The following is a 12,410-nucleotide window of genomic DNA, read 5'->3' on the forward strand; positions in this document are numbered from 1 at the left end:
CATTAATTTGTTTAATGGAAATTGAGCTCACAGTAGCAAATACACAAGGGAAGGAGGTTAATTATCTTGATAGTGTATTAACAGAAACAGCTATTTTATTATCCAACATTTTTAAGCTTGTAAATTATAGGAATTTGTCATAATAATTTGTAATTATTGTTATGTAAAAACCATCTGTAAAAATATCAAGACTAAAGAATTTTCAAGCGCCTAGGAGATACTGGGTCATTAAGTTACATCGTTTTGGTTTCTGCATTAGGAATAATCTGTAGATTTTCTGCTCCTTTGAAAACTGGTAATAACCAGAAGGTCCCCATTTTCTCACTAGCTGGATAATTAAAAATTGGTGTAAGGATTTAAATTAGTTTGACAAGTTGTCTTTCTTTTCCTTTTTTAATAGATTAAACACACAGACCTCTAGAGAGGGTGGAGGGAAAAGTTAAATGGAGATCATATTGCAGCCACAATAGAGACAGAGTTTAGGGGAATAACTGGGGAGAAATAAGCCAGAAATTCAGTAAATTGAAGCAGATCATTAAATAATATCTCTAGAAATTCTTTTTTTATGAGAAGAAATCCAAGTAGCATTTCACCCTTGTTTTACAGAAAAAGTTATCACAGTCTTGACCAGTTATCAGCTGAAGTTAGCCTTTCTCAGACATCATTGGATCCAGGTCAGTCACAAGAAGGAGATGGAAAACAAGACACGTTAAATTTAATCAGTGAAGGTAAGAAAAACAAAGTCTATTTGGAAACTACTTTTTCCTACTGTGTATGCTTTGGGTGTGGAATGCTGAAGAACAGCAGTGATGGTTCTGTGAAGCATGCTGGGAATGAAGCTGTCAATTATGATTTAAAAAGATCTGCTTTTGTTTTTTTCTCATGTGTTTGTGGATAACCTTCTCAGAAGATTGTCATTTTTTCCTTTATTTCATCACTTCCTGTACTGGTTGTTTGTCTGTTTTTGTTTTTACCCATGCCGATTGGGCTTTTTGTGTCTCTATCACTAAAATGACTTTGATTAAGCTGGTCCACCCCTGCCATATTGCAGTTCAAAAGAAAGTTCTTGGTCTTCATTCTTTTAAACTTCTCAGCAGCTTTTGATACAGTTGACCACTTCCTCATTCTTGAGTCACTTTTGGTACTTCATTTATTGAATATTCTGAAAACCTTGGGAATAAATATGAAAGAGTTTGAGTTTTCTCAAACTGCTGTTACTGCTTTCAGCTGTACTCCTTCAACCCCTCTTTCCTTTGTGTCTCAACTTCCTGGATGACATCATGGTTCAATTCCAAAACTTTTCAGGACATTTTCATTGATCACATTCCATTTTCTAAGACTCAAGTCTATGTATTTTTAAACTTCAGTAGCTTTCTTTCCTGCCCCCAGTACAGGCTTAGGCTGTGACTCTAGCACTTTGGGTTGGACGAGTGGTGCTGGTATGATAGGGCATGCACATCTTTTATCTCTGCATCCCAGCATGTGTGAGGTGAGGACTAGGGACCTGCACTCCTCTGGGTCTCCATTTCTTCTCTGTCTTCTCCACTGCGATAAATAGCACCACTACACACATTACTAAGTTCTACTCTTCCCCTTTACAACTCCTCGTCCGTTTATCAGTAGGTCCTGTCAGCGCCCTATGCAAGACATGCTGCCTACACTTATTTGTCATCATCTTCACAATTACAACCCTCGTCTAAGCCATGTGGAGCAAGCCTCGTGGATGAACTACTCAAAAGCTTTTCTTTGAGTCTTTCCTCTCTCATTCTTGCCTTCATGCAGTCCATTGTCCATATGTTAATCAGTCATCTTAGAAAACATAAATGAGAAAATATTATACCCAAACATAAAAATCTCCAATGGCTCTCAGTGAATTCAGAATAAAATCCAGACTGCTTGTCATAGCCTCCTATATGATCGTGTCCTTGCCAGCTTCTGCTTTTTCTCATACCATTCTTTTCCTAGCTCCCTGCACCCTAGAATACTGACCTTCTACCTATTCCTTCAGGTTGGTTCCTGCTTCAGCTAGCTTTGCACCTGCTTTTCCTAGTGCCCTTGAAACTTCTTTCTTGGGCAACCCTGGTGGCTCAGTGGTTTAGCGCCACCTTCAGCCCAGGGCATGATCCTAGAGACCTGGGATCGAGTCCCACGTTGGGCTTCCTGCACGGAGCCTTGCTTCTCTCTCTGCCTCTCTCTCTGTGTGTCTCTCATGAATAAATAAATAAAATCTTAAAAAAGAAAAAAAAGAAACTTCTTTCTTAAGGTCTTTGTATGGTAACCTCGTTATCAGATCTCTTTTGAAATAGCTCTTTAAAGAAGTGTTCATACCTTAAATAACCATCGTCTCCATATTCGTGTCCACCTCCTCCCCCATCAGGTATTACTTGGTTTCACCCCAGGCACTCCATCACATTGCCCTCTGGTGTATTATGATTCTAGTCTCTAATTCCCCACTGAAATGTATGCTTTATGAGGGTAAGGAATCTTATCCATATTTTCCACCAATGTATTACCAGAGCCTGTCACATAATAGATAATTATTAAATATTGGTTGATAGAATAAGTATATAATGAATTAATATCACAGAATGTGAGGAACAAGGTACAGATAGTATAAAGTAAAAATTCAATTAACAAGCAGACTCAGGCAATGGGAACTTATGTTAAGCTGAATTTTCTGCCTTTTTTAAGATAGTTGTTGAAATGTTCTCAGAGGGCCTTAAGTCTATTTTAATAGTTTATAAATAATGTGTACTGACTACAAATGAATCTTTTTTTGATGATGTGGATAATAAAGATAGAAAAATAGAGTATCTTCATGGCATGAATATAGATAGAACATAAGCTGAATCCACTGCCATAATTTAGAATTATGTGTATTTTAAAAATTAATCTGTTTGATGAGTGGATTTGTTTGTGATGATGACTCTATGTAAAAGACCCGTTTAGTATTTTAATATATTTATTATTATATGCATTTTAATAGTAATAAGTCAAGATTGATAATGGGTAATTTTTATACTATAAAGATGAATGGATGAAGCAATTTTTAGGGCAGTGAAACTATTCTGTATGATACTAAAATGGTGGATACATGTCATTGTAAATTTGTCCAACTCGTAGAATGTACAGCACCAAGAGTGAACCCTAATGAACCCTGGTTGATAATGATGTGTTCGTGTAGGTTTCTCCATTGTAACCAATGTACCAAACTGGTGGGATATATTCATAATGGGGGAAGCTTTGTACAGAGGTACAGAAAATCTTTGCACATTCTGCTCAATTTTGCTGTGAACCTAAAACTACTCTAAAAAATAATGTGTGTATACACAGAGAGAAGTATTGGCTTTAAGAATTGAGGATTAAATAACAGATTAAGAATTACTTGATTTCAGCTCAGGTCATTGTCCAGGGTTGTGAGATCGAGTCCTGCATGGAGCTCCTATGCTCAGCAGGGAGTCTGCTTGAGATTCTCTCTCACCTCTCTTCTGTACCCTGCCCCCCAGCTAGTGCTCTCTCTCAAAAAAGCAAAAAAATGTTCAAGAAACAGAAGGAAATGAATTGATAGCTGATTACACTCTAGGAAGAAATGGGAAAAAAAGGAAAAATTATATCAGAAGTAAATATTAAAGAATAAGCTGCCTAAAGAATAGATTTGGAAGTGAACTTATTATAGAACATTGAAGAAAAGCAGGAAAGCAACCAAGAGAATGAAAACATGATGAAGAAAGAAGTAAAATGAGTCATGAAGTGTTTGAATTAGAAGTCAAGCAAAGAAGATAAAATTTAGGGGCATCTGGATAGCTCCTGTTAAATTTCTTACTCTTGGTTTTGGCTCAACTCATGATCTCAGATCATGGGATCAAGCACTGCATCAGGCTCCATGTTCAGCGGGGAGTCTGCCTGAGATCCTCTATCTCTGCCCTCCCTCTGCTCACACACGCATTCTCCCTTTCTAAATAAATAAATCATTAAAAAAAAAAGATAAAGTGTATAGATTAGTGGAGTCACTCTAAAAGTGTATAGATTAGTTGAGTCACTCTAGAAGTAAAACAGTGGAGAACTAATACTGAATCTTTAAATTAAAAAAAATCCGGAAATTAAGACTGAAATCTATCAATTGACAGAGCTGACAACGGGCCTTAGAAAATTACCTGTGTTAATCAACTCTAAGGCATATCTACTAAAATTATTAGATATTAACAATAAAGAAAACATTCAGGGCTTCTAGGCAGAATGATCAAATAGCTTGTAAGGGGAAGAGAATGAGACTTAGCATTACACTTCCCTAGTAGTATAAAGGTAACAACTAGAGCAAAACTACAAACCATTCCAGATAACATGAAGTTAAAACAAAAAGACATGTTATCATATAGAAAAAGAAATAGAAGTAAGAAATATAAGCTGTAATTGTGAATTTATAAAAAATATTAAAAACTATCACAGCAGACTCTGTGAGATTTACTTAAAGCAATAGAGGAAAATTCATAATATGTATATACCTCTTCATTAAAAATGAAAAAATGAATAAAATTTCTCAGCTGAAAACAGTAGGAAAAGAACAAGATATATAAAAAGCCAATAAAGAAAATAATAAAGATAAAACTACAAATTGAGATAAAGAGATCTAATTAATAAAACCATTCTTTAAAAAAAAATTAACAAATTTGAGACCTAGCTAATTTAATCACAGGGGCAGAAAGAACAAATAAATGAAAATATAGGGGATGAATACAACCTGATATAGTGTGAAAATTGTTTTTAAATTATAGTCTAGTATCGCTTATCAATATTGATGTAAAAGTTCTGAATAATATATTAGTGAGCAGAATCTAGCAGGTCATCAGAGATGATACACTATGACCATGCAGATTTAATCCCAGAATGTAAGATTGTTTCAATATTAGGAAGTCTATTAATATAATACAAAACTAACATATCTAAGATAGAAAAAATTATCTCCACAGATGCCAAAAAACCCCTGGATAGAATTCAACACTTGCATGACACAAATATTCAAAACAGAAGAACTGAATACTACTTCATTTCCATGGGTATGTGTAAATGTCTCTGTCCTAAGATCAGCATCCTACTTAATGAGGAGATACTAAGATGCAGATTGATTTCTACCACTGTATAACATTATGCTAGTAGCTAATGCATTTAAAGAAGAAATTTCTAGAGACACGAGAATTGGATTTTTGCAGATGATAGCAGGAACCTGGAAAACGAGAAATAATACTTAGAATAAAAGTCCTACAAAGTAGCAAAATATAAGATTATGCAGAAATCAGTAGCTTTCACATGTACAAACAATAAGCAAGGAGAAACTCTATTGGGGGGGACAAGTTAAATAGCAACAGAGAAAATAAAATTTTTAGACTTTGCACATTTCTTGTTAAATTTATTCCTATTATAAGGAAAGCTTATAAACCATTCTTAAAAGACACAAAAGTGGAGTCAAGGAAATGGAAAGAAATCCTTTAAGTCTTCCCTAAGTTAATGTAAAGTTAACACACTCCTATCTATATACGGCTCCTGTTTTTAAATCCAGCAATAATACACCTTGGAATTCACTCCAAAGAAATACTTAAGCAGAACAGAAATACATAGTCACAAGATTATGCTGCTCATTTAGTATTCCTTCACATTCTGCAGTTTTCCCTGAATGCTTATCACACTGCAGGGAATTTCTCTAGCTATAATTTTTAAAATTATCTCCAAATTTTGAGGCAATTATGGATTCACATAGAGTTAAGATCCATGTATCCTAAAAAAAAAAAAAAAAAAAAAAGATCCATGTATCCTTCACTAGTTTGCCTCAGAGGTGACATTGTACATCATCACATCCAGGAAACTGACAGTACAATGCAGTGATTTCTTTCATATTTATGTGTCATCCTCTGTTTTTAGTTCCATGCAGTTTTATCACATGCATAGGTGTATGTCTACATCGCCACAGTCAAGATACAGAACAGCTGCATCATCACAAGAATCCCTTGTATTAGTGATGACACCTACCTCCTTCCCAGCCTTGCCTTATGTCTGCCCCTTCCCTAGCCCATGGCAAATGCTAATCTCTTCTCCATGACTATCATTTTGTCATGAAATTATGAAGAGTACCATATCAATCAGATAGTGTATAGCTCATTGGGATTAGCTTTTTTCCACTCAGCATAGCTCCCCTGAGATCTGTCAAAGTTGTTAAACATATCAATGGCTTATTTCCTTCTCTGCAAAAAAAATATTCCATGGTATGGATGGTTTTATTATCACCCTAAAAAACAATGCCACTAATTGAAGGACATTTGAGTTGTTTCCATTTGGGGGCTGTAAAACTGCTACTCTAGTCTGAATATATGTGTCCCCCAAATTCATAATCTCTAGTGTGATGATAGAAGAATGTGGGAGGGAATTAGGTCAGGAGGGTGGAGCCATCATGAATGGGATTAGTGTCTTAAAAAGAGACCCCAGATTGTTCCCTGGCCCCTTCAGTCACGAGACCAAGTGAGAAGATTGCTGTCTGTGAGCCAAGAAACAGGCCATCTCTAGACACGGGATCTGCAGGTAACTGGATCTGAGATTTCCCAGCCTCTAGAATTCTGAGAAATAAAAAACAGAAAATACATTTTTCTTGTTTATAAGCCACTCAGTTTATGGTATTTCTGTGGTGGCAGCCCAAATGGGCAACACTGTTGTGAACATTTGTTTGCAAGTTTTTCTGTGAACTTATTTTCATTTCTCCGGGATAAATACCTAGGAGTATTGTTGCTAAATTGTATGGTGGTTGCATGTTTAGCTTTCCAAGAAACTGCCAAACGATTTTTCAGATTGAACCATTGTGTATTCATTCCCACTAGCAAGGGATGAGGGATTTAGTTTCTCTACCTCCTTGCCAGCATTGGGTGGTGTCACTTTTTTATTTTTGCCATTGTATTTGATATGCAGTCATATCTCATTATGGTTTTGATTTGTATTTCCCTGATGGCAAATGATGTTCCGTATCTTTTTGTGTGCTTATTTCTCAACTATGTATTCCAGTGAAATACCTCTTCATTAATTTTACCTGCTCTCTAATTGGATTACCTTTTTATTTAACTGTTGGGTTTTGAGAGTTCAACAGATAATTCTAAAATTGATGCTTGCGGTTAATACTCAAGACTTGGTGGACAAAATTATAACCATTATTCATACTAAGTATCTTCTAAATTATAAGATTTATGTTGGAATTCCAGCCTTTCTTTCAGTGGCCTCTTCTTATATTGAATCCCAGTTAAAAATAAAATGAAAACTCTTTACCTAGAAGACATTTGAGATATCATCCGAATTTTAAAATATTCTCCTTTTCTGTCAGAATGTAAGCTGGATAGTATTTTATTTAAGATTTTTTGTGTGCTTTACTGTGTTGATTAAATTTTTATAGTATATGTCACATTTACAAACATAGTAGATGGTTTTTTTAAAAAAACAAACATTAGATGCCAAATAAGTCAAGATTTAAAAGTAGTTAATCTTGGTGGTGGAACTATAAATGATTGTTACATTTTATGCATTCTTAGTTAAAAATATTTTTATTAAGAACTCCATATGGAGAGCCTTGAGAACTAGAGATCTGTGGGGCACCTGGCTGGCTCAGTTGGAGGAGCATATGACTCTTGATTTTAAGGTTGTGAGTTCGAGCCCTATATTGGGTGTAGAGATTTCTTAAATAAATTTTAAAAAGACCCTAAGGAAATAGAGATTTGTTACTAATGACTTGAGAAAATAGAAATTTATGCTTGTATTCTAAAACTTGGTTCAGGCCTTTTATGCCTTTACATATTCCCATCGTTTACATTCCTCAAGAACATATTTTAATGAATAATTTGAAAAGGTATAAAACAAGCAATTCTACATTCCTACTGATTATTAAATAAAAGAATACCTCGGGTTGCCTGAGTGGCTCAGTTGGTTAAGTGTCCAACTCGGTTTGGGCTCAGGTCATGATCTCAGGAATGTGAGAGCAAGCCCTGCATAAAGGCTCTGCACTCAGCATGGGATCTGCTTGAGATTCTCTCTGTCCTTATCCCCCTACCCCCATTTGCATGCATGCACTCTCTCTAAATAAATAAAATCTTAAAAAAGAAAATCTCAGAAGTTAAATGGTACCATAATTGTTGATAGAGTGAGAAGTTGTCATTCTTTTCAAGGATTTACTAACCCCTTCATATATGACAGTTACTATGCTTATAACTACTGGTTGCTATCCATATTTCAGCAAGTCTAGGATGCTGTTACTTTATGTAGCCCCCCCCAAAAAAAGAAAAAAGCCAACAATTAAATCCTAAAATATTGTTTACATATCTCTTAGCATTTTTTTAAAAAGATTTATTTATTCATTCAGAGAGAGCGAGAGAGAGGCAGAGACACAGGCAGAGGGAGAAGCAGGCTCCATGCAGGAAGCCCGATGTGGGACTCGATCCTAGGTCTCCAGGATCATACCCTGGGCTGCAGGCGGCGCTAAACCGCTGCGCCACCAGGGCTGCCCTCTCTTAGCATTTTTTATATTTATTTTAAAAGATCCTTGGGTGCCTGAGTGGCTCGTTCACTGGGTGCTCAACTCTTGACTTCGGCTCAGGTCATGATATCGAGGCCTGCATTGGGCTCCATGCTCAGCCCAAAGTCTACTTGGGATGCACTCTCCCTGACCCTCTGCCCCTCCTCCTACTTGCACTCACTCTGTCTCAAAAAAATCCTTTTGACTTAAACAATTTTTTTATTATAATTCACATAACATAAAATTGACCATTGTAAAGTGTACACTTCAGTCGTGTTTAGTATACTGGTAATGTTGTGCAACCATTGCCACTAATTACAGAACATTGCCATCACCCGGTAAGCCCTGCACCTATTAGTAGTTGGGTCTCAGTGCCTCCCTCCCCCCATCTTTGGACAGCTACTAATCTACTCTCTGTCTCTTTGGATTTGTCTATCCTGCATGTTTCATATAGTACAATCCTACAGTATATAACTATTTTTGTCTAGGTGTTTTGTTTTGTTTTAGTAGGTTCCATACCCAGCATGGAGCCCAATATGGGGCTTGAACTCATGACCCTGAGATCAAGACCTGAGCTAAAATCAAGAGTCAGAAGCTTAACTGAGCCACCCAGGTACCCCTTGTCTAGGTTTGTTGCTTAGCATTGTGTTCTCAGTTTGTCCATGTTGCAGCAAGTACTAGTACTTCATTCCCTTTTATGTACAAATAATATTCCATTATATGGATATACCACAATTTGTTATTCATTCATCATTTGGACATCTGGATAGTTTGCATTTGGGGCTGTTGTGAATAATGCTGCTATCAACACTCATGTACAGATTTTTGTGGGAACATATATTTTTATTCATCTTGGGTATATAATTAGGAATGGAATTGGCTGGAGTATATGTTTAATCATGTGAGGAACTGCCATACTTTTTCAAAATGATTATTCCATTTTGTAATCCCACCAGCAATGAAGGGGGGTTTCATTTGTTCCACACCGTCACCAATATTTATTATTGATGACCTTTTTTTTTTTTTTTTTTTTTTTTTTTTTGTGCCAGTACCATACTGTCTTGATGACTACAGCTTTGTAATATAGCTTGAAATCTGGACATGATGCCACCAGCTTTGCTTTGCTTTTCTAGGACTGCTTTGGCGATTCCAGGTCTTCTGTGGTTCTATACAAATTTTTAGGATGGTTTGTTCCAGCTCTGTGAAAAATGCTGGTTGTATTTTGACAGAGGTCGCATGAAATGTGTAGATTTTTTTTTTTTTTAAGATTCTATTTATTAGAGAGAGAGACACACAGGCAGAGGGAGAAGCAGGCTCCGTTTGGGGAACCCGACGTGGGGCTCGATCCCAGGTCTCCAGGATCACGCCCTGGGCTGAAGGCGGCGCTAAACCACTAAGCCACCAGGGCTGCCTTATTGATGACCTTTTTAATTATACCATCCTAAGTGGGTATGATGGAATTTTGTGGTTTGATTTGCATGGCCCTAATGAATAAAATGTTGAACATCTTTTCATGTGCTTATTGGTCATTTGCATATCATTTCAGATAAATGTTCAACTTCTCTGTTTAAAAATTCCATTGCCTTTTTGAGTTGCAGTAGTGTATTCTGGATAATAGAATCTTATCAAGCTGTATGATTTGCAAATATTTTTTTCACTCTGAGGGATGTCTACTTGCTTGCTAGTGTTCTTTGACTCACAAATTTTTAATTTTGATAAAGTCTCATTTAAATCGTTTTCTCCTGGTTGCTTGTGCTTTTGCTGTCACATCTAAGAAACCATTTCCTAATCCAAGGTCATGTAGATTTACTCCTATATTTCTTTTTAAGGGTTTTACATATAAGTTTTAGATTTTCATTGACATATGTTATCTATTTTAAATTTTTGTATGTGGTGTGAGCTAATTGTCCAACTTGATTCTTCTGCAAGTGGATATTCATTTTCCCCTGGACCATTTGTTGAAAAAAACTCTTCTTTCCCCAACTGAATGGTCTTAGAACTCTTGTTGTGAAATGCATTACCCATACATTAATGGGTTTATTCCTGGATTCTTAATTCTGTATTATTGGTCTGTATGCCTGTTCCCGTGCTACATTATCCATATTACAGTATCACACTGTCTTGCTTTATAGTAAGTTTTGAAATCAGGACAACTTAGTTCTTTTTCAAGATTGATTTGGCCATTTGGGCTCCATTGATTTCCATGTGAATTTTAGAATCAATTTGTCATTTCTGAAAAAAAAAGGCAGTTAGAATTTTGATGGGAATTACACTGAATCTGTAGATTAATGAATCTGTAGTTAAGAAATATTGCCATCTTAACTATATCGTCTTCTAAACAGTTTACATGGAGAAGTGAGATGTTTCCCCACTTATTTCAGCTTTGAATTTTTTCAACAATAGTTTATAGTTGTCATGTACAACTCTTGCACTTCTTTATATGAATGTATTCCTAAGCATTTTATCCTTTTAGATTCTATTGTTAATGGAATCATTTTCTTTTATGATCATTCTTTTATTATTAGACTTTAAACATAAGTTTAAAAAGTTAATGTCACTCATCTATAAAAAGGAAAATAAAAGTAAATTCAATTGTAAAAAATTTCTTCATATTCAGAGTCAGTCTCTTCTGAATCATTTAATCAAGAGCCGTTGGCTATGCTTTTGCTTAAAGTATCATTCTGTGTGCCAACATCAAACCATTTCCTAAAACAATCCTCCTTTGATACAGGGGTTTTCTCCCAATTTACCAAGTATTCTACATATTTTTATGTGAGTACTTTCCTATTCACCTAACTTAGAGCTTCGTTTTCTTCCTCAGTTAAACACTTCTGGAAATTAAACAGTTTCTCTTCAAAGGGCACAGGAATTCCATGACAAGTTGAGGTTCAGATCCTAACAGAAATCCGCATGGTACGTCAATCAGTCCCACCAATTACTTGTTGCTCTAAAATTTCTTTTATCTAGTCTGAGGAATGTCTTCTGCCTCCAATTGCACACTTGGCATGCAATAGCAGTCCTTTGGCGTATGTCATCAAGTTTCATCTACTTGCAGGGTTTTTCCTGAGCCCTTTGTGTTGTTTTACAAGGAAGTGTGAATTGCCGTAATTTTTGTAATGAGTATTTGCTTCAGTGAAATTTACATGTTTTCGTGCTTTGCTCTGAACAACTATTAATTTTAAAGGAAAGTAATAATTTTGGGAGCTATTTTAATCAGTATATAAGTAACTCAGCTAAAGAGATATCAGTATGGACATGTGTGACCAAGTTCATACATATACATGCAAAAACAAATATGTCCTAGTAATTCCCTCTTCGCCAGCTACAACTACCACACACATTGGTTTCCAATAGTTTGAAATTTTATTGCACAAAATGAGGCTCACCCCTTTTCTTGAACTTTGATCACAAAAAGGTAACATGTTGCTTACAAAGCAGATTAATATAACATTTTCCCTGTGTTCCTGGGTTTATGCTAATACCTAAGGAATCTCTGTAGTCATTCCTTAAAATTAGGATACAATTTACTGCCTTTTCATTTCCTCATTGACCCCTTCCTCCCCACTCAGACTTTCTTATAGAGTTGGTGATCTCACTTCTACTTACTGTTCTTACTGCACTTTATTAGAATTTTCTGTTTGTGTATGTTTCTACCTTACATTAAGTTCCTTACAGGCAAGAAGTGGTTCTTTTTATTTTTATCACAGTGTCTGGCATTGCGCTAAATGAATGACTTCTAACTTAGTCACATTTGTAGCACTACCATCTGAAGACTTGTAGAGTCTAGACTCTCTCAATACATTTAAAACAGAACGGATCTTTCTTGCTATAAAACAAGAATCTAGTGGTGCCTGGATGGCTTAGTTAAGCACCT

The 12,410-nt window shown here is 35.8% G+C and overlaps 1 protein-coding gene across 8 annotated transcripts in view; it reads left to right on the forward strand.

Annotated features, from left to right (window-relative positions):
• RUNDC3B (RUN domain containing 3B) overlaps nucleotides 1-12,410 on the forward strand; it is a 168,928-nt gene that overhangs the window by 149,906 nt on the left and 6,612 nt on the right. For 4 of the 8 annotated variants that reach the window (XR_005369349.1, XM_038556690.1, XM_038556694.1 and 1 more), the window contains 2 exons: nucleotides 607-728; nucleotides 4,968-5,054. Coding sequence is in view for 7 of the 8 variants with exons in the window: in XM_038556690.1 (XP_038412618.1) it covers nucleotides 607-728; nucleotides 4,968-5,054 (209 nt within the window). In the remaining variant the exon portion in view is untranslated. The remainder of the gene's footprint in view (nucleotides 1-606; nucleotides 729-4,967; nucleotides 5,055-12,410) is intronic. The other 4 variants (XM_038556695.1, XM_038556691.1, XM_038556693.1 and 1 more) reach the window with 1 other exon arrangement.

The sequence above is a fragment of the Canis lupus genome, chromosome 14 (genome assembly GCF_011100685.1).
Source record: "Canis lupus familiaris isolate Mischka breed German Shepherd chromosome 14, alternate assembly UU_Cfam_GSD_1.0, whole genome shotgun sequence".
Classification (NCBI taxonomy): Eukaryota; Metazoa; Chordata; class Mammalia; order Carnivora; family Canidae; genus Canis; species Canis lupus.